At 39.4% G+C, this 25,385-nt stretch overlaps 1 protein-coding gene across 9 annotated transcripts in view; it reads right to left on the bottom strand.

The window, feature by feature from the left end:
• Positions 1–25,385, bottom strand: part of TNRC6C (trinucleotide repeat containing adaptor 6C) — a 110,116-nt gene that overhangs the window by 31,068 nt on the left and 53,663 nt on the right. For 7 of the 9 annotated variants that reach the window (XM_049811401.1, XM_049811405.1, XM_049811403.1 and 4 more), the window contains exons 5-6: positions 8,384–10,975; positions 451–660 (exon numbers count right to left, since the gene is read on the bottom strand). In XM_049811401.1, the coding sequence (XP_049667358.1) occupies positions 451–660; positions 8,384–10,975 (2,802 nt within the window). Of the gene's footprint in view, positions 1–450; positions 661–8,383; positions 10,976–16,717; positions 16,942–25,385 lie in introns of those variants that run through there. The other 2 variants (XM_049811409.1, XM_049811402.1) reach the window with 2 other exon arrangements.

The raw sequence follows: 25,385 nt of genomic DNA, 5'->3' as shown, positions 1-25,385 counted from the left end.
AGCTGAAAAAGATACCCACTCCCTCAGTTTAACTGAATAGTGAGGTTATGACTAGTCATTCTCATGTGTTGCTTTTCCTACCAGAATCAATCCTATCTTGACTGAGCTCAGTTGGTTCTCATACCAATACAGATTTCTTTTAGGCACCCAGGGATAAGTACTATTCACATTCTTCTGCAGTTTCAGCTTCCTGCATCTCTAATACACCGCTTTCAAAGTATACCTTTAAATTTACTGGATCGATGCACTATATTCATATTTTTGTATGAATCTGGTATCTGGAGTATCAATATTTTGAGACAGCTAATGTAGTTTGGGGAAAGAAATTATTAAGACAGTCTCTGATTTATATGCACAGAAAACCAGATGTGCTGTTTAAAAATACCTGCAGAAACACACACTTCGCCTTTTTTCCCCAATCTCTTACGACAGTGACACTGATGCACGTACCTGGTTTGCACAGTGCTGGGGCAGCAGCTGGAGCATTTGTTCTTCCATATGTCCCTGCCGACTCGGCAGGATTATCTCCCCACCCTGTACCACTGCTGGGGGGTTTCCCCCATGCTGAAGTGCCATTATCAACTGCAGCAGAAGGGGATGACGGCTCTCCCCAAGAAGCTTCGGTCTTTGAGTGGACAGTAGGCATTTCTCCCCAGCCTGCTGAAGCAAGGGCAAGGAGAGAAGAACAGTGACGAGAGGAAAAGTTTCTTTTGTCAATAATTTCAAAGATGGACATTTTATTTAAGTGTTTTTCTGGAAAGAGCATGAACCAGTAAGTAGACACAGTGATTCTAATTAAGCACATTAAAAAATCCCCAAAGCCTTTGATTTGGTCTCAAAAGTTTTTTTCTTAATTGAATACTAATGCCTAGTTGTCAAGACAGACAGAGTATTTTTTAACACAACCAGAAGCAGCCAGGCTGCCACATGAGCACCAGATGTGGTCCCCAAGGAGCAGTTGCTTACAATGTGACTTCTCAGAGCAGACCAAACAGGGCTTGTGGAGCACACACAGCAGTGGGAGCATTCAGGAGACCACAACCCAAATCTGAGTTGGGTCTTGCTTCACTGGAAGATTTTAAGCTATTTAAATTCCTTTTAACTATTTACAAATTATCAAATCTCTTTTCTGATGCCCTACGAGTAAGATGGTATTTGTTTGTTACCACTTTCAACGTAGATTATGTATGTTGTATGCATTCCTTAAAGCTTTTATTACAGCTCGTGGTTGACTGTGTCCCTATATACCCCTTCATCACTGAGCCCCTACATTATAATAAGTATGATTTTTAAGGAAAACTAGACAAGACTGCAATTAGAATCTATAGTCAAATCATGAGGAACAGCAGGTAGAAGTCATTGTTTTCCTACAGAGTATTATTTTAACTCATTGAAAGACGTAAGCTACTATAAAGAAACAGCCTTAGTCTGGCTTGGCTTGAATGTAATGCGCTTAAATCCATATGACACTGATTTTAGCACTGAAGTTGAATGTGCCAGGAACAGCCATATAGCTTCTGAGTCCTAAAGAGCAACACTGATCAACACAGCTAAAATGTAAATTGAATTTAAAACGACCATTACCACTTAAACAAGTTTTTCCTGAAGAGACAGACTTGGATCATAGAGTTCAAGGTACTTTTAAAAAATATACAGAAGAGACGGATACGTAACAGGCAAGAAAAAGTTTTTACATATACCTGATATTAACCTATTTTTCTACAATTATCACAAAAAGCATTCCATTGCATGACAACCAAGATCTCAAGAAGTATTGCAGAATTCAGTCTGCTTAAAACTTCCACTGTTAATGAGGCTGCTAATTCAGAAACTCGTTCTCTTTTCATTGGAGATTAGTATTATTAAATCCAGGTATTTTATTTTGACCAACTACTGCCCTGTCAAATCTGTAATTTCTGACAGCTCACAATATGGAACCAGATCTGGTAAGAAAGAAATTTGGGGTTTGCTACTACGCAAAAAAAGAGTGTAGTTTCTGTTTTCAGCTGATTTTTATAATTAAAGGACTAGATGCCTACTTTGCTGCAGCACTATTCCTTTTATGCTCCCCAATGCTATCTGCAGAAATACTCTGGGAAGGTTTCAAAGAGCAGAAACATAACATTTTCTACACAAACTGACACCTAGAGTAGGTAGACAATGGCAAGGAAGTTGCCACAACAAGAAATCTATTTAAAGAGTACCTTGAAATACAGTAAACTAACTAAGCAATAGTGTTCCACTGAACAAATCTTTGCAGAACTTACTGATTTCAACAGAATTTCTGTTACTAGAAACTGCAGGCAACAACATACATTGCCAATAATAACTGAAACCCTGGCTAGCAGAGAAGAAAATTCCTTTCAAATAGATGGGCTCTTATCTGTCCACTGCTCCAGGGCTACCGTATTACATACTTATTTTAGGCTCAATTCCTTAAAGCAACTACATTTCTCTCAGATACTAATAAAAGCACATATGACATAAAACATATCCAAACTAAGCCTACATGTTCAGGAACACGTAGCTTAATAAAGCTCCTTCACTACCAGGAAGATTCATTGCGTTTTAAAACATACTCCTGAAACAACCCAAATTTTCCTTGTTTCATTACATTGATTTCCATTTGAAACAAAAATACTGTGTTCTAAGCTCTATCAACATATCTTAAATTTCTGGTTATTTTAAAGTGTGTACAGAAGACAAACTCGCAGACACACACGTATACAAATGAACCTCTACTTAACAAGACAACTTCCTTGGTGGTGCGCCTAAAATACTTATTCAAGCTTTCTGCTTCTATCTTTAAGCCAACTTTATTTAGGGAACGCTTTATTTGAATTTCTGCCTCACTATTCAGGAGGCAACCTTGTCAGACAACTGCATGTATTTAATCATACTGGCATCTGAAAAAGATTAACTGCAGGCAAATGAAACAGAAAACAAAACATCTCTAAACCACCAACTAGAATACAAATACAAATAGAGGTGTGCAGAATACTAATATTTCCCTGGGTTTGTGCAACCTATACTGAAAACTCGTAATTCAATTTATGAAATCAACCTTAAAACACAATTCATATATTGAAAGGGCAAAGTGTGCCAACGCTGTATAATAAAAACTCAAAAGAACTGGTCCTTTTGTTGCTCTCTACTATAAATTCAACAACATTGATTAAAGACCACAGATGTGTAACGTCCAAGTTATTTTGAGTTAAGTGCTTTAAATGCGCTGAGCAGTAAATAATACAGGATTACAAATAATGAGGGAGCCAGTCTTTACTAAAAGAGAATACTTGCAAGTACATAAAAGCAAACAAAATGCATCAACTGAAAGTTTTCAAAACTATCTTAACAGATCAAATTAAGTGCAGGAAATTAGTAAATAAAACTTGAAGGCTGCTGGAGAAATAACTTGTGCGCTGCAAAAATTAACCTGTATGTATGTAAATTCCAGGGTACTTCTCAATCACAAACCTGTTTTCACCTCTGTATTAAGTACCTGCTGTCTTAACGTTACTATCTCTCTGCTACCTTTTTATGACTTCATATGACTCTATTTTAGAAACTTAAAAAGGTGAATAAAGTTACATTTTTGAATGAATGATGCAAAATTCTACAGGTGGAAGAAATTTACTTTGTATTCTCCAAAGGACTCTTTTTTAAACTAGATTTTTCCTCAATTTTTAAAATAACCTAGTATGCTGGTGGACACAGGTGGAATATTAGTTCAAAGAGTTTATAGTCCCAACAGCTTGTCTCTGACAGCGTGACACTTTCCAGTACTATCATATACCTCGCAATAAACACAGCTCACAGTGGCATTACAGTGGGTTGAATGAACACAAGAAGTTACTTTTATGTTCCTTTACACAGCTGTTTGGAAGGAAAATGCTTTCGCAGCAGCCTCAAAATCTGAACCTGCCTAATGTTTTCAAAAATTCTGCTCCAAGAAAACTTGTTTTACTTTATGAAAATAATATGCATTTAGGCTTTCCTGAGAAAAAGCCCTGTGCCTTAAAAACCACCCAGATCTGCATGAATGTTGTTTTACAGTAGAATGAGCTCCATTAAAGGGTTCTTTGGCAAGAAAGTGAGGTTTTAATACTGAAGTTTTTAACCACTGTTAGAATTGCAAGAAACAAAAAGATCACAGTGAGTAATAAACATGGACACATTGGCAGCGCTTTGTTTTATAGAAATAAAAACATAATTAACATTGGGCCACAGCCAACAGGAAATCCTCAAGGGAAAGTGAAATGTTAACTAAGCTGTGGCAGGATGCAGTTGTTTTCCCTCAAAACAACCCTATAGCCATTTGGATGGCAGAAATTGTTTTCCTTGAAGTTGTTTGGTCTGTGATAAATTGCAGAGCATGTGACTACAATACAGGCAAACCAAAATATTAGAACCTTATGTAGATGAAAAAGGAAGAAATTAGATAGAAAAGAGATTGTTTACTGAATAGTGACTAGTTAGTCTGCTAAAAATAGAAAAGAAACGGGGTGTGTGTGTAAAAGGGAGGGGTTTTTACATATATGAGTCACCTGTAACCCTTAACCTTTCCAAGTCTTCATCTTCTGAAAGGTATTCCAGTTCATGCAGTGGAGCTCCATGCCTCCTTATATCGCTCAGCATTAGGGAAGCTCTTATTTCGCTTTCAGCAATGAGATCAACTTTGTGTGAAAATAGAGGGCAGGTTTCTCAGTACCACCTGGCTGTCCCCCAGAACTTGGCTGTTAAAGGGCTGAGCACCGACAACAGGATTTTATGTTTTCACATGAGCATCCTAAAGGAGCTCAATGCTGATCTGGTTTCAAATCCATTCTGATGAAAGTTCAAAGTAGGGAAAATGCATCACTTGCATTCTCTGTTTCACATGAATTACATGCTATGAATGACACAGAAGTTGCCACTGAGACAATGGCTCAGGATTATAGAAGGAACTGAGAGATGTTCAGAGATGTCAAAATTTAGACCTGGTTCAGTTTTTTAAGCCTTAAGCTCCTTGCTCTCTAGGAACCACAAAGACCTTAATTTTCAACCTAAAATCTCCATAGGGAAGCCTACATTATCTTCTGTTGTTTCTTTTCTCAGCTGAAGGACAGGGGGTTGGAACCCTGCCAGGCTCTACCTACCTAATGGGAACAGGAGAGCATCAAGCCCACTCCTCAGAATTTAGAGAGAGGATCTGGTGCCGTTTGGGATCCAAAAATCTCTTTTTTAATCATCCCTGTTTGCAAGCTAGACCTTCTCTCACTTATTTCCCTTGTATCAAAGTTGCAAGAGTTAAAAGTGCTAGTAAGAATTATATACATGTAATTTAGATAAAAATTGAATCTAAATCAAAACCACTAGCTTTCTGCTTGTCTTTCTAAATAACTCAGCAGTGGTTTGGGAGCAGGCTCCTATAACCAGAAAGGACTACATTTATCACATTATCTATACCCCCTGCCTTTTTTTTTTTTTTTCCCCTCCAATAGAAAAAGAAACTCCTTAGAGCACTATGCATTTTAATCCAGTGTGTACCAACATCTGCTTCCCATCAAAGCTTTTAAGTTCTGTATTCAAAGAATTTTGAGAACTTCTGGGGATGGGTGACAACTTGAATAACCAGACTATAACTTGGCCTCCATTTCTAAATTAATATAGTAAAAACTTAAAATCCAAAAGGGACTGCTACTCCTTTGTGAACAGCTAACTAGTGCTGTACAGCAAAATTAAAATCCACTTATTTGCTTTCAGGATGTGTGACTGTGCCATCTTACAGCTACGTCACCTATCCCTACTTATACAGGAACGGAATCCCTGATTCCTTATTCAGGATATTCCCTGAATAACAGGGAATCATAAAAATGATTGGCAAAGCATGTCAGGACCCATGCAGAAGACAAAATGCTAATGGTAACTACTTAGTTCAAGCGTTGTAAGATTTTAGATGAGCACTTAACCTTTACCCTTTGGCACAGCCTTTAATTACACAATCATGTTGTGCATGGAAATATCGTACACGGAAAATAACTGTTGTTGGATGAAATTTGGTTGTGGATTACAGAAGTCTTCTGGCTACAGGATTCTTGTCTCCCTTACTGTAGAGGTTGGAAATGCATAGCCAACGGGACAGAGAATTGGAGTAAGAAAAAAATAAGGTTAAACAGCACATCAACAAACTGCAAGCCCATGTCTGTGTTGTAGGAAAGCTGCTCACTACTTGCTTCTCATCTTTTAGCTGTCCCAGATGGGACACGATTTGTAGATGTTTTAAGTCTGTGTAAATTTCCACAAAGACCAACAGGATATTGCTCTACAGATGCTATGTGCTACATGCAATGTTAAAAATGGGTCTCCTGCACTTTGAATGGGGAAGCTAATAGGGTCATTTTAAATTAGATTTTTTGCTCTCTCTGTCTAAGATAAGCACAAGACTAGCCCCTCTCAGGCACAGTCAAAAGTAAAGATAGGCATAATACAAAGACACAGGGGACTGCTCCTAGCTTCCATTTGCAGATTAGACAATAATCCTTCAAAATATTCCATGTATGGCCTTTATATCTGTACCTATGTACACAACTGTAAGCATACGTAAGAAAAAATACACAACAGAAGGCCTAACTTATATCCTCAACAACTTGATCTAAATTTTAATATCAGAACCATATTTTATATTGTCTTCACTATTACTCAGTTTATTGTCTTTCTTGCATGCTGTCTTAAGTATATTCTGAGAGTTGTTTTTGCTTTAGTGTCTTAGAGTCTAATTAACATTTTTGCAAGATGCACAATACTGTCTTTTTAACCTTGTCATGTGGTAGCTTGAGTGGATGGTTACAAATTAATAAGGAGTTCTCTGACTGCATAAACATATTACTTCAAAGAAACCCTCCTTTGCTACCATCTATTCTCCAGAGGAATCACTGTAGATTAATACCAGTTTTTAAATTCCATTTTCAAAATCAGGACTCAGAATAGTAAGTTTTGCTGTGCAAGGTGTTATGATTCTTTGAACAGCATTAACAATACATTGCTGTATATGAGCAGTTCTACGAGAACCAATGTAATCATGCAAAAATCAGCTTAATGAAAAAGACGACAAAACACCCAAAACCCTAACCAAAACCCCATTTTCACGATATCTCCACTACAATTCACAAATCTGAATTGTCAGTTTCATGAGTAACAGTTTAAATAAGTTTAAGGTAAACGAATTACAGATCATGTATGTTGGATTGACCAAGTACAAACCTATTTACAGATCTCTCCTTTTGGAGGGAGCACATCTTATTAAAATAGTCTCAACTATTAAAATATTTGACCAGAGTAGAGAATATAAGACTTTTTTTTTTTTTTTACACAGACATTACAGTAAGTCAGAATTATTTCAAAACATCAGAGAGAAAAATGATAGAAATGAGAAGTAGAACAAATTCCACTTGGTGAAAAACATGGTTAAAAAGTCAATATTTAGCCATGACCAAGACAAAACAAAAACTTGGAGACAAAAATCAGATGAAGAATTTCAAAGAGCATTGCAAGATTAGGTTTATTCTGAGAAGTCTGTGGTCATGATACAGAGCAGGGCCTGCTAGTAACTTTTATTTAAATACCTCTCCCCTAAGCATTTTTCTCATTTTTTTCCCCATCTTTTATTCCTTGCTGCTTGTCTCCAACAGTACCTTGTCTTTGATTATAAAAATTCCTAGATGCCTAAAAACTTGTCTGTGGAACGCAGCTGAAGTTAGAGTAACTTTTCCCAGCCATCCTCAATATTAACATCTTTAACCAATCCAGCTTTATAATAATCACATAAAAGTCCAGGATACTACCCAGGCTTGAGACCTGAAGTATAGAAGAGAACCATTTCTTCATAAAAGACAACAAACAGAAGGCAGAGAAACAGCAACAGCGGAGATTCAGGCAACTGTTAAAAAACATCTGTTGCCAAGAGATACAGTTTGCAGAAAAGAAACAGATGCATACTGTCTAAACAAGAACAAATTCTGAGCAATGGTAACAGGAGACAAGAGAAAAAAGATTAGCAAAAAGACCCCAAACTCTCAAATGGTTGAATTAAAAGAAGGTGCTAAGTAACTGTGGAAGAGCTGACAAAATAAATACAGATCAACAATTTAAGGACCCAGTGCGTTATTGACCAGATATTGTTTCAAGCCTTTCTTACTTTCAATTTGGACTATGTGAGCTTGTGTGTCAGGTTCCATAGGTTCTGTCCTCAAGACAAGAAGTGTCTTCAGAGTAAACAAATAAACTTATTCTGTGACATAAATACAGGATTTCTATCTTTAATGTGTAACTACACACTGATCAGGCCAGACAGCATTCAGTAACCAGTACTGGTATACAGTATCTTATAAAACTATGTTCATACCTGGACCAAGCAGCGGAGACCGGTTCGGCTGGGCACTTGACTGGTGCGATGGCTGAGGTTCAACCATATTTGTGTTGATAATGGTGCTAGTGGTGGTGGTATTGGTTGTGGTACTGCTCTGAATTATAGGATTATTTCTATCCCACATGTTTACAGTCTTGTTGTTGTTGTAATTTGGGTCGCCCCAAGCTGAGGTACCATCATCGATTTCCATCTTGCGGCGAATGGACGGTGGAGATGGCTCCTCCCAGCCAGTTGCCTCACAGTTCTCTTTTTGTTTGGCTGGCACTGGCCCACCAACCCACCCTGACCCCGTCTGTTTTACAGAAGCAGCTCCTCCCCAGTTACTCACATTGCTGTCCTGGGGTTTATTAGCCCAATTTTGTTGAGGGCCTGGCTTTAAAGATTCCCCCCAACTTGTACCTGTATTAGCCTTGCTGTTTGTGCCATTTCCCCACCCACTGGTCCCAGACCTTGTGGAATCATTCCAACCAGACCCTGATCTATTGTCAGAATCCCATCCAGATCCATTCTTCTTCCCATCACCCAAGTGTCCAGGAACAGATGATGAATCTGTCCAATCTCCACCTCCTGAAGTCCAGCTTGGATTTGATTTCTGTCCATCTCCCCAGTTTTGAGATTTGGGTTTCTGAGGTTCACCCCAGGTAGGTGATTTGTCCTCCTGATTTGCGGTCCCACTCCATGCGTGGCCGCTTTTGGCAGCAGCAGCATTATTAACAGTAGTAGAGCTTGCTGACTCTCCCCATCCCCCCGGGCCATTTGGTGCTTTGTTGTTGTTGTCTCCCCAACCTGTATTTGTTGGAACAGCTGCCGGGGGAGAGTTGACCCACCCAGATACTGAAGAGGTATTTGTACTGTTCATGATGGACCCATCGTTCTTCCCCCCTGAGTTTGAAGATTGAGTAGCTGCACAACCCCAGGCCTCTGTTCCATTGTCATTCTTTCGTTCAGACCTTGGGGACTCTTCAAATTCCCAGGCAGTGTTTTGCTTTACAGGGGTCTGTCCCCACCCCGTATTGGACAGGACTCTGGGGTCAAGGTCATTTCTTGGCAACTGAACTTGCCCTTGGTCTATCATCCCTTTGTCTCTCCTCCTGCCCTCTCCAGCCCCCTCCCTCCCAGTACTGCCTTCATTTTGACTCCCACCGCTGTCGTTACTTCCTTCGCTAGCTGTGGTGCCAGATGCTGCAGCTTTGGCCCAAGAGTTTATTTGTTCATTGCCCTGCTGCATGGCAGGATTTGGACTGGTAACACTAGAGCTATCCCACCCTGTTGATCCTTTCCCATTGATGTCACTATTGGAATGCTGGTTTGGGGGCTTGCCCCATTCACCGTTCACACCGTTACTGGTGTTACGGTTGGGGTGGCCCCAAGCTCCAGAATGCATACTACCAACACCGCTGTTGCCACTGCCCCTGCCCCACGCTAGTACCCCAGGACCAGAGGGAGGCCCCGAATCCCAGGCGCTCGCTCCGTTTCCTTCCTTTTGCACAGCACTGCTGGATCCATTTTGTTTAGCACTTAATGCTGAGTTCACAGTGTCTCCATTCCCCTGACTGAACCCAGAATTGCTGTTTCCTGTGGCAGGATTACCTGGGGACATCCCCCACACTGAACTGCCCATTCCTTCACCACTGCCCCCGCTGACTTGAGAAACTGATGTTCCGTTAGCACCAGGAAGGCCTTGCAGGTGGGGCGGGATGATGGCCCCCATACCAACAGCCATCCCCCAGTTCGGCAGTCCATTTGTCTGCATTGCATTGATAGGGTTTGGTGAAGAGTTCATGGGGTTAGTGTTATTTGGTCCATCAGTGTTAAGGTTCTGAGGTTGTACGCTGAAAGACACATTCTGAGAAGTGGACGTTTGTGGTTCTGTGCTCTCTTGCGGCAGCAAGTTTCCCCAAGCACCTAAGGTGCCTGTTGGGTTCCCATTCTGGTTGCCCATGTTCTGACCTATGGCACTGACTGGACTGCAAATACTGGAAGGGTTGCCTGCTCCCACAGTTCCTTCATGTCCAAGTACAGGCCAGGCAGCTGGATTGGCATTAGGGTTAAGGTTAAGATTAATGCCAGCATTCGAGTTGGAAGCACCCCAGCAGTTCTGACTTCTACCATCTCCCATCATGTTGTCCATCTTTCCATCCCCACCACTGGCAGAGCAGTGAGCTAGGCCAGAGCTGGAGCCCGCAGCCACACCCCACACTCTGGCTGAGTTGCCGTTACCGTTTGCTCCACCAGCTCCAAGGGCACTCTGGTTAGAAGTGCTTTGGACGAGTGCTCCGTTGGCGCCATTATTGCCATTAGTTTTCTTTGTATGTCCAGTGAAGTTGCCTTGGGCACTCCCTGTAGCCATGCTACTGTTCTCTGAGCCACAGTTGGAGGCAGAGTCAGTGTCTGTAGTACATTCTGAGGCAGACTCAGTCTCAGCTCCGGTAATGGAAGGCCACGCTTCCTTGTCAGTCCTGTCTATAATCACTTTATCCCAGCTGCAGTTGCCTTCACTCCTGAAAGCGGGCTGCTGTCCCCAGTGGGAATTCTCATAATGGTCTCCCAATCCACTGTGGCTGAGATCTGAAAGGATCCAACAAGGTTAAAAAATGAGTCCACTGTTCAAGCACTGCAAAAGCCCTCTATTGAGTACTATTTTACATTGCTAGTTACAACACGGCATTCTGTTAAAATGTAGAGTACATTCTCTAACATAATGCTGCAATTTTCCTCACTACAATAAAGCACGATGCTCGTATTTAGGTTTTTTTTTTAAATCTGGCAAAACTCTCCATTAAAATAATGGAACAATTCAGTTTTAGAACAGAGCAACAAAAAGTGTTTTGTATCACTTAGTATACTAGTAAAAATAATAAGCAGGAAGTAAATAAGGATAGCAAATACACTAATCTACGTGAAAAATCTAAAAAGCAAATTTGGAAAAAACATATTAAAGTATCTAGCAGACTCTTACCCTTTATTTTGACTCAATTCTCACTCTTCAGAGAAACACAAAGAAAGAGCATCCAATAAAAAAATATAAAGTGTCTGCCTGCCATTAGATATTACATACACACCCACATCACACTCACGCTACATTCATACTGCATTTAGATTTTCAACTCTTCCTGTAAGTAAGGGAACAAATACGGACAGCCACCTTTACTATTCAGTGTCAATCATGCATTTAAACACCAACACTGTAACTTACATTTTAGCAAAGAACCTGGGCATTTCTAAACAACAGACAGTTGTGTCAATAAACTTATCTCTTAAAGGATTTACACGCAGTTTAAACATTCTTTTGCGCTTACACACACAGTCCAATTTACACCCCAAACCAACAAAAACCAATGTTATGCCGTACACAACTGTAGTTCTGTACAAGACTGTACTCAGAAGACAGTCTTTTCGGAAACTGCCCACATCCTCAAACATAGATGTTAATCCAAAAAATTAAAACAAAAGCTCTTAAGCATCTAATTGCTTGCTAGGGTACAAAGTTAAACTGGAAGACTCGGCATTTCTCATGCTAAGAACTCAAGCTTAATTCAAGTTTTTGCATTTACTTGCCATCTCGATTGCTCTCTACAAGTTTTCTAGTACAGATTACTCTTTTTGGTTTCCTTTGATGGGAATTTTATAGCAAGTAATTTAGTCTGATCCTAGGGATACGTACCAGTGACAATCTGCATAACAGTTCCTCTTAACTGGTTGTCTAAAGTGAGAAAACTGCATATACCTAATTTACAAATTTTGGATATAAATTATTTTTACTTGCTGTAAATCTGCAGAAACATGACTTTTATTTTTTTATTATTTGAATGAGAAGAATATTTTGTGGCAAAGATGGATGCAACAAAGCTCCCAAATAAGCTGTTAACAGTGGAGGCCTAATATGCATTAATTTAAATCACAAATATTTTGGTGTAATTAGCTCCTCTAACTGCCTCCAATTACAGGTGTTCTGATACTGAAAAAAAAATGTTCCAAGAACAAAAAAAGCTCTCGCTTTGACAAAGTCTTCTTATTCACACATTTCACCTGCAGTTTTTCAATAAAGGGACGTGATTACTTGGTTGCCTCATGAAGATTTATCAAGATGAAGAAAGAACACACTAAACCAGGATGGAATGCATCCTTTCATTTTTTTTCTTTTTTTTTTAAATTTAAATTAATTGAAGTCAAATTACTAATGTTAGAGGAAGGAAGGGAAAACAATCTTAGCTCATCACCTGTCTTCTCATGATGCCAGGAAAAGCCTAGCATTTCACAGAAAGAGCTAAATAATTGACATGTGTATGACAAATGCAAAAGAGAATATGAAAGGAGCCACTTGAATTTACCTAAAATCTCTCCCCTATGTGCAATGGCTAGAAAGGAAGAAAGCATCATATTATTCCTGGATAAAGCCAACTGGTTACATTACAGAGCTAAGGAAGAAGGTTCAAAATTTACCTGATTATCTAGGTTTGCTACACAGGTGTTAAATTGAGACCAGAATCCCAGATAAGACATGGCAGGGAAAGGAAGCTTGTGAAGTGACTTAAAAAGGGTCAACAGGGTCAGGAAAATGAGCCAAGCAGCATTCTTAGAGTGGCAATGAACAAAGAAAAAAAAGCAGTGGCAGTCCAGGCCAGAAGATAAGAAGTTGAGGCAACCAAGGAATCAGATAAGAGGAGTTATGCGAGATTTTTTTTCAACACTGTGGGTGGTGAGATTCAGCACTGCATTTCAGACACGACAGATTTAAAAGTGCCTTGAAATGCATTGTTCCAATAAAAAGGTCTTGTCAAAGCCAAAACCTAAGCTACATGTGTGAGTGCCTGGGAGAAGGTTGGTGCTGCCCAAGGCAAGCGCGAGTGTCTGTGCAGGGCAGGTTTGTGAAGAAGGATCAAGAGCACAGTGCAAGATGTCTCAATATTAACAAAAATGGCACCAAGACTGATGAGATGAAAGGGAGCTGTTTGTTTAATCATTTCTTTTTCTTTCTCCTCTCCCCCAAAGATGGTGGTTAAAGCAGTGCACAAGTTTGAGAGCACCGAGGAGACAGAAGTAAAGGGAAGGGGTGGGAATGTAAAGAGGAAGATGACAAAACAGCTTAGAAAGATTCCTGAAAGTAGGGAGCAAAATGGTTCATTAAGTAAGATACCAGGATTTTGAAAAGCAGACAGATAAACGGGGGGGTGGGGGGGGTGGGGGGGTGGGGGTGGGGGGGTGGAGAGATTATGAGGGGGAGGAACAATAAAGACCAAGAGATCTTCCCATTAAACATAGAAAATGGCCATGTGCCTTGCCTTAGCTTGGATAAGCACATCTAGTCTAGACCATATCACACCAAATATGTTTGGCTTGGAAGCAGCACACACAGCTCAAACCTCTTTGCCTTTCAAGGGTTTGCAACTCCATAGTTACTCCCTTTCACGTACTATCAGCATAGTTCCTCTTAATGAGGTTCAGATTATGCCCTCAGCAAGAACAACTGACTAATCTCAGAGTGGTTACTTTGATAGGGATTACAATCATTTTTTAGGTGACATAAAATAAGGAAGCCCTCTCTCGAGCAGCAGTATACCTGTGCTGTGCCTTCCCTGCTCTGGAGTTAGCGGGACCACACTGGTACCTTTCACAAGTCATAGATTCAAAAAAAAGAGCAACAACAGAGGTGTGCAATAACTTTTATAATGTCCAAACAGTTACTGGAACAATGCATTCTAACACCAAAGGCTGCCGCTATAAAACTTGTAAAAAACAGGTCAAATAAAATAAAGACAATTAAAAAAATATTTCACAATATAAACAGAAGCTGCAAAAACTGTGACTTCGCTGCTGGACAAACTTAACAGAGTTTGAGAACAGAACTGATCCTGAAGAGAGGACTTCTTTATTCTTGTCTCTAGAAGAAAATAACCAAATGACATTTTTCCATTTTCTCTAGACTAAAGGGAATTCATTCCTATAAATTAAATACCTAGTAGCACAGTCCTACTTAATCCATAAGGACTTTTAACGTTTGGGAAAAATAATGAAAGCAAAACATTGTATATAACTAAATCTAGAGATTTTGTTTGTTTGTTTGGGGTTGTTTTGGGTTTTTTTGAACACATACACTTCCACCAACTTTTTAGGAAACCAACTCTTCATAGAAATTGCCAATATTTTCTTTTATTTTCAAAGCTGTTACGACTGAAATGGAACACCCCTTTAAAAAATTCTTAAGAATTAATTCCTCTTTATTTATGCAACAATCAGAAATAAACGCACTGCAGTCCACCAGAAGCATTTCTATTCTTCCTCTGTGATCTAAGCAAAGATTTTAAACAAAGCACGATGTACAGGAACCACAGGTATTTTGTGTTAGTAAATCCTAGTGCTGGTACACCGCAAAGTGAAATTGATTTTTAAATTAATACTTTGTTTTTGAAAAATCTTAATTATGCATCTTTTATAAAACATGGTTCCTGTTAAATGATTAACAACATTTCTTTGGCAATCAGGAAGGAAAAATTAATCTGAGGATGTTTTAAACAAACATACAATTTCTGTCAAATTGCAATCATACATGCTACCTGAAAAATGCACGACTTTGATCAGTATTACCAATAAGCATGAGGGGCAAATTGGGGTTTGTTTTGGTTTGTTTGTTTGTGTTTTTTAAATAATACCTTAATGGGGTGGGAGGAGATTACAGGTGTTATTACATACTGTACCCAACACACTTTACCAACTTCAACTTAGTACTTATTAAAAATAGAAGACATTTTTGCTATGTTTGATAATGAATATGAATAATTAATTGCAAAATAATTTTAATGTTTACATAGATTACAAATGTAAAGTATGAGTAGAGTGAAATGGAAAAAGCTGTTGCATGCATTTCTTAGAAAAGCAAAATACTTTTCCTGCACAACCAATTTACCCAAATCTTCAATCCTCCTCTGAAAATGTTATTTACAATAATATTTCTTTTCATTTTTGTTCAGCCAAGTTAAAAGTAACTCTATCTTCACAACTTCCATTACAGTAATTAGTTCGAATGCTGCACAGTAAAATTAAGCATCCTCAACTACAATACAACATTCAGCTCATTTAGGAACCTAAGTATGGAGAGGGTGCGAAAATGGCAAAGCCTGGGATAAACTTTTAATGAGAACCACATTATTAATAGTTTTGCTCATCCAATTTTAAATCAGACCTAATAGTGATCCCTTCTCTTATTACTAGTTTTATTTTTCAATTCATGTTAGTCAGCGTAACACCAACCAGATTCATTGGCTCATCCTGTCCTGCCCAAAGGACAGATTACAGACGATGTTGTTCTTTGCTTTGACATGCAGAATAGAGAAAAATCCCAAAGGCCAGTGACAGTCCTACTGGGGATTTTACTTGTCACACAAAGGTTAGTGATTCTGAGTAGGAAGTTGAGAAAAAAGGGTAAATTACTTTCTCCCCCCAGAAGAAATATTTTCAATTCAACATGAGCAGATATTTAAAAGACTACACTGGAATTTTTCTAAATCTAAAATAAACAGGAATTGCCAGAAACATTTTAAGTGCTAGATCAAATGTAGCTTAATTTCATAAAAGAAAAAGAAAAGATGACACAAGCATCTATTCTGAAGAGCGAAATATAATAAAGTACAAAATCTGGGAATTGTAGTGCTAATATTTCAGGTTACCTGCTACATCCAGCTCTATGCATACGCTGAGAGAGAGGATGAATTTGAAAACTGTCATCTATTTGAAGCCACTTACAAAGCTAACTTACAACAAGCCTCATAGATGTGAGGAAGCTGAAATCTTGAATAGAGTACTTAATATGGAAAGCCAGAGAAGAGATGGATGCACTGAATAAAGCAGCTTTATTTAATTTAAAACTAAACCATAGTTAGGTACACAAGTGGGAAAGCCTGTTACCCTGTTTTAATTTTCTGCACTACGACATTAAAATGTAGTTCCTTTTCTCTGATGCTGAAAGCTTTTAAATGCATTAAGAAAACAAGCAAAAATAAACAACATTTTTCATTATTAGTAGCGATTCCACTAAATGCTACCTCTCCAAAACAAAAGCAGCAGTAGAAAACACCAAATAATTGCATTTTTCTGCTCAGTGCAACATATCTTTAGCAAGCAGCTCACTGCGAAGACGCCATTTTATCAAACCTGAAATGCAGCCAAAAGCTTAGGACGCTGAGCTGCTGCTCTCTCTCTGAAATGTTATGTAATAAATTGATTTAGCAGAAGCAGATGCTATTTTCTCAGGGTTAGGGTTACTTTCTCTTTTTTTTTTTTGGCTCTAAAAAGGGCTGATGGGTAATAAAATACCTGAAGAAAGGAGCCGCCCAACCATCCTAGGAGACGCTACATTGTGTGCAGAGCTGTTTCTACTCCTGCATCTACGTTCTCCAGGGCTCTCGGCTTCAATATGTCGGCTGTGTACAGTGTGAGCCTCATCCTGTAGAGCTGCCAAGAAAATCTCTCTGTGCAAGCGTGCGCCCAGACAACCTGCAAGCTCGGTCGGGCCTCGGTTGCACTGGCTATGGAAATGCCCTTTCCACGCACAGCCCTCCTCCCCCTTCCCCTCGCTCCGCTCCTTAACTCTAGGTGAAGGTATCAACAGAGTGGGATTTTTAAGCTTTGATTATCTAATTGCAGCTGACACTAAACCGATCTTCCTTCCTCTTTAAATTCTTTCAACTGTCACAAAACATTTTCACTTCAGGACCCAGCTACAATTAGCACCCTAGCTGCTTTTCTCCCGCTTTTGAAAGTCAGCCAAGAGAAGACGCGGGCGCTGCCGACCGCCTGCACGGGCAGCAGCTCCTGCCTCCTGCCCGCCATCCTCCCTCCCTCCCTGCCCCAACAACCCACGGCAGCTCCTGCCCGACATCTTTCCTTGCCCCCCCCAGCCCCAACAGCAGCTCCCACCGCTTGGCAAGGGAGAGCCGCACCAAACCCCAGACGTGTACTGGCATGCTGCCAAGCCCTTAATGACTTCCCTGCCCCTATCTCAAAAAGATCTAAGTGGCAAACACGAGAGCGTATTAATCAAAGGCGCTGCTGTTTATAAAGGCAGGGAACAACCGCCGTAGACAATGCAGCAGCACGGATCGGGGCGCTTTCTGCCTCCTGCAGAAGGGTGGACCGCCCGCCCGCCCGTCTTTTAACAACCACAGGCTGGAGAGCACTGCTCCTCTTTGAGACATGAGCAGACAGAGCGTGGACAGAGGCAGGGGGCAGCTTAGCGTTTTCAGGACCTAAATATCATCACAAATTCTGACAACACACCTAGAGGACTTTTATCAATGCCTATAAACAAATCCCAAAGGATAATTTACACACAAACTTCCAGCGTGTCTAATACACTCCTTTACAATTATTTCTCCTTCTCACTTTGCTCTTCCTCCTCCCGCCTATCTGCCCCAAATACATATTAATTACACAGTAAACGGAGCACGTTTTAAATTTGCTGTTTCAATTCTTGTCAGGTGTTTGTTTGAGCAGTTTTGCCCTTTTGCACTGGATCGCACACAACTGATGTCTCTTTAAAGGTTTGGCTGCATTCTCAGAATTGCTGCCACTTCACTACCAAAGCACAATCGCTGCTGCTATTCTTGGCTCAAGAACTGTTCCACTGAAGTACTCCTGAAAATAGTTGGTTTCCTTCTGAAGACATTTATTCTCTGTTTCTTTGCAATAGTCTCTGAATACTGGATGGGTTTAACCTCATTTTAAAACAACAGATGAATGAGAATCAAATCACTTTGGGTTTATTTCGATTCAGAAAACTATTTCAAATGGAATTAGAAACTAAGCTTGAAAGTCAAAATATTGTTATGGATTATTATATTCCTTTAATACCAGCTATACATGATTGAAATTTTCATTAATTAAAATGATATGTCAAAACTGGAAGAGAACATAAGATACATTCCCATGTTCCTTGTATTCTTCTTATTAATAACATAAACTTCCTGTAATCAACTTCAGCTTACAGATGCAGGTGCTTACAAATGGCACCAAATCAAAGGGACTGTGTTTACCAGACAAGGGTCCATAGGAAGGAAATGCAGAACCCCAAGGAAAAGTCAGAGCCCACATCAAAGTTTGGGGCACAATAAAGTACAGCTTCCACTCCAGCCCGAGCTGGCAGAGAGCGTCTGTTCCCTTCCGCATGCCCTGTCTTCTGGCAACCTCAACAGGGCATGCGTCTGATAAATTTGAAATCCTTATAGTTACCTGAAGACTAAAAAAGGGAATTTGAGAGGTTATGCAGACCACTCACCCGATCTAAGCAACTATTCCTGATACGCACTAAGTGACATTTACCCAACCCACCAAGGAAGCCCTCCAGCAACAGAGACTGCACATTACCAAGTGCTCTCTCTCACTTCTTAAGATAGCTTTCATATGGGCACGTTTTTCCTAATGTCTAACCTTAATCTTCCGTGTTGAAATTTAAGCCCATTATTTCATATCTGATCCATCACAGGCATATAGAACATATCATTTTCTTCCTTGCAGCAGTCATTTAGGTATTTCTGCATTTCTAATTCCAGTCTTCCTTCAACTCAGCAGCTCCAATTCCTTCACTCTTTGCAAGGCTTGTTTTCAAGATCTCTACTGTTGCATCCTTCTGCGCTTCTTCCAGCTGGTCACTTCCTTCTGAAGGCACAGTACCCCAAACTGGACTCAATATTCAGAGGCCTTATCAGAAGTGCCTCATGGGAAGCCATACTGTTTATATCCATTCGTATGTCTGTCATCTTTTCAACAGTGTGACACCATTAACCTGGTTTACCCCGTGACCAACTCCAGACCCATTTTTGCAGCGCAATACTCACGTAACTGTATTTGTGTACAGAGCTGCTCTGGCCAAAATAACCTATCCCTTTTCTTTATTTCTTATTCAATTACATGGTTTTGTCACCACTATTCCATATTGTAATTTTGTCTTCAAGTCGCCTTGCACTCTTCTCCAGTTTGGTATCATTCAAAAATTTAATGAAGGCTGTTGCTTATAGACAAAAGACTGATGCAAATATCAGAGGACAAATTTGTACTCTCACTCAAAACGTTCTCATTTTGCCAGTAAGGACTGATAGCTGCTCCCTGTCTACAGCTTCTTGAGGAGCTATGACTCTTCTTAACATAGTTTCATTTTATACTTCCCACTTATTTACACCACCACACATCCATCACAAGAAAGTCTTCTGAAGCACTGTCAAAGGCTCTACCAAGCTGACTTCTAGGACGTGATTTTCCCTCTCATTTTGCAGTGCCTGCCGCAGTGCTGACAGGGAATTACTCTCCTTCGGCACGACCTGCTCTCTACAAACCCACATTGGCTCTGTACTTCTCTCTTGAAAAGTTCTAAATGCACAGAAACAGCTGCTTTGGTTATTTTTTCTAGTATCATTCTAGCAGATTACTGACTGATCTGTAATTCCTCAGTTTCTCCTTTCTCACCTTTTAACATCAGGTGTTTTATTTTCTGTTTTCCATTTCTCACACTCTGAAAGAATGCCATCACGCCAGATTGCTCCAACCCATCTTCAATGTAGTCTACTATGAATTTCATCACTTCCAGATAACTGGAAGCATTTTATTTCCTTAAGTACTATAACTCACTCTAGTCTTAGTTTTAGTCAATCATTAGTTGACAGATGAACAGAAAAGGCATTTAAAGTATTCCTGATGTCATCTATCAATGGTCTCCCTGTTGAACATCAGACCAGTTCCACTGGCCTTCCTTTTACTACTAATGGACTTACGAAAGTATTATCTGTTTGTTCTTTGTGGGATTTTTTCCCTAACAGCTACAAAATTCTTTGTTTTTTATTTATTTCTTGTAGTACCATCCCTGTTTCCTGAGCTGTACAAATTCAGCTTTCTGATATTTCACATGACGTTACACCCTTTCTGCTTTTCCAAGGACCAAACTCTTATTTCCTGGTCACTTTGACCATAGTTAGTTGCTTTCTACCTTTTACTTCTCCACCATCAGAGACAGGTCCTGCTACTCGGTCTTTTCACATGCTTTGTCAGAAAATTGGCATCTGCACATTTTAACAACTTGCCAGACTCTTTGTCTCCTGGCCTTTTTTCCCCCCAGACACCTGCGCAGTTCATACATCTGGCTATCACCAGAGCAGAGCCATCGACAGTGAACCTGGAGGCAGGATGCAGGTCTATTGATTCTAAAGCAAAAGCAGTGGCCTTTGAGGAGTCATGCTTTTGCACAGCCCCACCCTTTGAAAGTGAGGACAACAAAACTATAAAGGCATCTCAGTCATTTATCCTTTTACAGATTTCTATTTTTCCTTCTCCCGGTGAAAAATTCTAATCACTGTCAAATAGATTTGAAGCAGCAGATTTATTTTTCACGCTCTGCTGCCTGATGTCAGATAACATACACAATAGAGAAAAATTCATTCCAAAGATTAGTTTACTGATGAGTTTCTACCATCATTTTTCATTCATAATGCCCGTATTTGTGCTACACAGAGCTTGCTACTTCTCTATCTATATTCAAAGCATTATATGGGTTTTTTGAAAATTTACATGGGAGACAAAACCCTTTACTAGCTGACACTCACTTCCCACAGACTTTCCTATTACTGCATTTCAGAAAACGTTAATCACTCAGGAGTACATCCAGATAGTACCTACTGGCTAGATCCCATCTCCATCTTAACTGCTACATTTTTGTCCTTGTATGATGTTTTTTCAACTTCCTTTTGTCTAAACATATACCTGTCACTAGTGACCTTTGGTAACACTGCCTGATTTCCAGGGACATGTACCAGACAACAAGCACTACCAAATGATAAACAAAGCCCTGAGGAACAAAATGAGAAGAAAGAAACATAATCACCACTCATGCAACCTCTGGTGGTACCTGAACATCCCTTTACAATGCTAATTCGATCAGACTATTGGCAAAAGAGTAATAAAAACAAATTCTGGAAATTTCCTTTTTAAAAAAAAACAAAACAACCAAACAAAAAAAAAAAACCCAAAAAAACCAAAACCAACCAAACAAAAAAACCCCAACAACAAATGGCATAACATCAAATTTGATCCCACTAGTAGGAAAACTTTTACATAGCCACATTGCAGAAACATTGTGTATAGTGACAAGCTGTACAGTGAACACCTAATCAAGTGATGCAAAAATTGAAAGCTGTTAGGAGTTTTCTTGCAGATAAACATTATGTGTTTGCTATATAGTTACCTTTCAAGGAAGCAGTATAAATAGCCAATTCTTGTGTTTACAAAGAAACATCACCATGGTAGTTCCTTCATTCAAGATCAACAGCCATGATACAACAAAGCACATCTTCCAGGTATTATGTAGCACACTTTAAAAAAAGTGTATTTGCTATATAAAGTGTGAAATGATATACATAGAAAGTGTGCAAACAAGATGAATAAATATACTATCTAATCTCCAATTTCTACTTCATAGCATTTAGTGTTTTAACTATTACATATGAAAAACACTGCTTACAGAAGATCCAGAATAAATCAATTTCTAAAGTTTCTGGTTTTAATTCTGTAACTTTACAACCAAAAGCAAAACCACAGTAATGTTTTGCCAACAAAGATATTCTGCTAATGGAATTGCAGATGATGGGCCCAAAGAGATAAAGTTCAGCAAATAATTTCCATAAAGGCAGTTTTCACATGTGCTTTATTTGTCAAAAATCACCCCTGTTTGCCATGCCTCCAGGAAGTCAAGCTAAATCTTACTTCAAACTTTTAAAATGAGACTGTATGCTTCACAAACTACTTTTGCAAATGCATGCCTTACCTGCAGTCATCACAAAACACAATAAGCTAAACTGGTCAATTGCTCAAACATGCGTTTGGCATGAAGGTCACTACTGCATTGCTAGATCTGGTGAAACAACTGTATGTCAAAGCTTATCTGTGTTTTCCAACTATACTGACTGGTTTTAGAAGAGGTATGCTCCCTCCTTAAAACTTTTCTCCAAATATGACTTCACAACCATATACAATTCCCCTATTAGAAGGAGCTCTAAAGTAACCCACAGTTAAAGGATTGAATGTTTGAAATAGTACTGGCAGACATGATTTTAACAATAAGCAGGGGTTTTTTTTATCTTGCTGCCTAAAAAAATTATCAAAACCAAAGTTAATACAAACAGATTTATAAGAAGAGTTAACCTGCCACACGACGGCACTCAGCAACTTCCAACTGCCCACAACACTTACTTCAACATGCACATGCTACACCACAAGCATGAATATGTAAACTGCCACTAAGGAAATCTTGAAACATGAAATAAAACTTCCAGCTTCATAGAAAAAGAAGAATAAAGTTCAGGACAGAATCTGGCATCAGCCCACAGCAGGAAAATAAATCTCTCTAACTGCTGTCAAATTCTCACTTCCCAGAAAACAGCAGATAGAACAAATTAAAAGCCTAATTCTTCAGTTTCCACAATGCTTGGGTGTTTTCTCATTTTGACTACTACACAAATTACTTGCTTTCATTTCTTTTTAGACTTCGGAAACATATGTTACTCATCCGTTCCACAAAATACTCTACTTGCCAATACAAAAGAAGTGCAAAAGTTTCATCATGACTCCTGCAGGACATGGTACATTTCTTTTGAGTTGATGGATGTTGCTTTCACATTGCTGAATTGCAGAAAAGTGAAAGGCATCTTCAAGAAAAACTGATTACTTCTTTTGATCTTTGTTCTTATAATCATCAAACACACAGTGGTTGCCTGGAGACTCCTATACAAACTTCATAATTTGTAAAGAAACAAAGAAGAATATTGTTATTTTTAATCTCCCATGGTAGCTTCCAGAAATTACCTTAATTCTTTTAGATCATATGGCAAAAGGACCATTCCATTAATGCCTCACACCTTAATGAGGGAAGTTAACTATTCACCACATTTATTGGAGTTAGTTGACAAAGTGGGTAGGGAACAGATGAAAAGCTCCATCTTTAAGTAAAAATAACAAACTAGACTAGATAATAGAATATTGCCCATAGATTACAAATACAGCTTTCCTTCAGTGTAATCCTAAAAAGGATTACAGAAGGGGCATGTCAAGAACAAACTTTGCAGCTCAAGGTAAAAGTTCCAGACAAGTAACTATTCTACAGAAAACGTTCTAAAGTACTACAGAAGATAGTTTCATAATAGTTAACAATAAATAAAAGACTGTTTTCAAGGGATAAGATTTCTAAAATATTCTATGCAGTTTGAAATGTTTTGTCTCTTAACAGTTTGTCTAGTTAATGTTTTAGAGATTATCTTAAAAGAGAAAACAAAAAATCACTGCTCTCATCCACTTCACTGGTATTTCCAGATGATAAACCTGACAAAGAATATATTAGTGGTCATTAATTCCAACGTGCCTTACATTGGCAGAACACCCTTTTTAATTCATGATATTGCAGTTAGAGTTCTGATAAGTGTTTTGGATAGGCCAAGGCAGTAGATAACAGAGACTGCTGATAAGAGAATGAAGAGATAAAATAGTGTGATTATTACAGTGAAGAGGTTGCCAATGCCTCTCTAACAGCCTTCTTTGTATCCAGGTAGTTATAAATAGGGCCTGGAAGGAACGTGGTTGCATAATTTCAAGTTAACTATGAAGGAATATGACCCCATAAAAAGAAAAGCTACGGGCACGAATTTACATTACACATCTTCTGGATACAAGATGCTAGCTTACAACGATCCTGGCTCTTTGATTAGTACCAGGTCATCCATCAAAGGGAAGTTACTATTGTTCATCATAAGTATAAAGAAGACGCATATGGAGACTTGCTTGGGCAGAATCCAGCACGGGTCTAATAAGTTCTGGTTAGGCAATCAGGTTACCAGAGAGCGAGAAAGCCCTAAGCACTGATGCATTATTGACTGCCTCTAGACTTTGAAGACATCCAATAATGTTCATTAAGTGATCACTCTTCTACGATGCAGGTGCTGTTCAGACAGACAAAACTCCTGTTTAGACATGGATCAGGTACCTACACTGATTCTCTTCTGGCCAACTCCGATTATTTTGTTCCTTCACTTCACTTCCCTAGAGAAGTCCTATTTGCAAAGACTCTTTAGTAAATGACTGTGCTGGTTTTGGCTGAGATAGAGTTAATTTTCTTCACAGTAGCTGGTATGGGGCTATGTTTTGGATTTGTGCTGGAAACAGTGTTGATGACACAGGGATGTTTTCACTATTGCTGAGCGGTGCTTACACGGAGCCAAGGCCTTTAATGCCTCTCACCGCACCCCACCAGCGAGCAGGCTGGGTGTGCACATGGAGTTGGGAGGGGACACAGCTGGGACAGCTGACCCTGACTGATTAGGGGATATTCCAGACCATATGACGTCATGCTCAGCATAGAAAGCTGGGGGAAGAAGGAGGAAGGGGGGACATTCATAGTGATGGCATTCATCTTCCCAAGTAATGGTTACACGTGCCGGAGCCCTGCTTTGCTGGAGATGGCTGACCACCTGCCTGCCCATGGGAAGCAGTGAATGAATTCCTTGGTTTGCTTTGCTTGTGTGTGTGGCTTTTGCTTTACCTATAACTGCCTTCATCTCAACCCACGAGTTTTCTCACTTCTACTCTTCTGATTCTCTGCCCCATCCCACTCTGAGGAAGGTGAGTGAGCAGCTGCATGGTGCTTAGTTGCCAGCTGGGCTTAAACCACAACAGTGAGTTACTCAGGGAACCAGAGACAGACATTTAAAGGAATACAGTTCCTACTGATAAGTGGAGGAAGGCGAGGAGTTTCCTTCTGATGTTGTATTGCTTAGTCAGAATCCTCATGTTTAAAATTCTTTATTTTCATATTCACAAAAATATGACCCAGTTTGAATTACATTTCATGGAAAATTTGTAAGTTAAGTCCTGAAGGTTTTCAGGATATAGAATCCCGAATTTTTTTCTAAAGCTAGTAGTTACTCAAATCCTAACAGTTGAGATGAAAAGGTTT

The sequence above is a fragment of the Accipiter gentilis genome, chromosome 10 (assembly GCF_929443795.1).
Source record: "Accipiter gentilis chromosome 10, bAccGen1.1, whole genome shotgun sequence".
Taxonomy (NCBI): Eukaryota; Metazoa; Chordata; class Aves; order Accipitriformes; family Accipitridae; genus Astur; species Astur gentilis.
The sequence above is the reverse complement of the archived record's forward strand: the minus strand, read 5'-3'. Positions and strand labels throughout refer to the sequence as shown.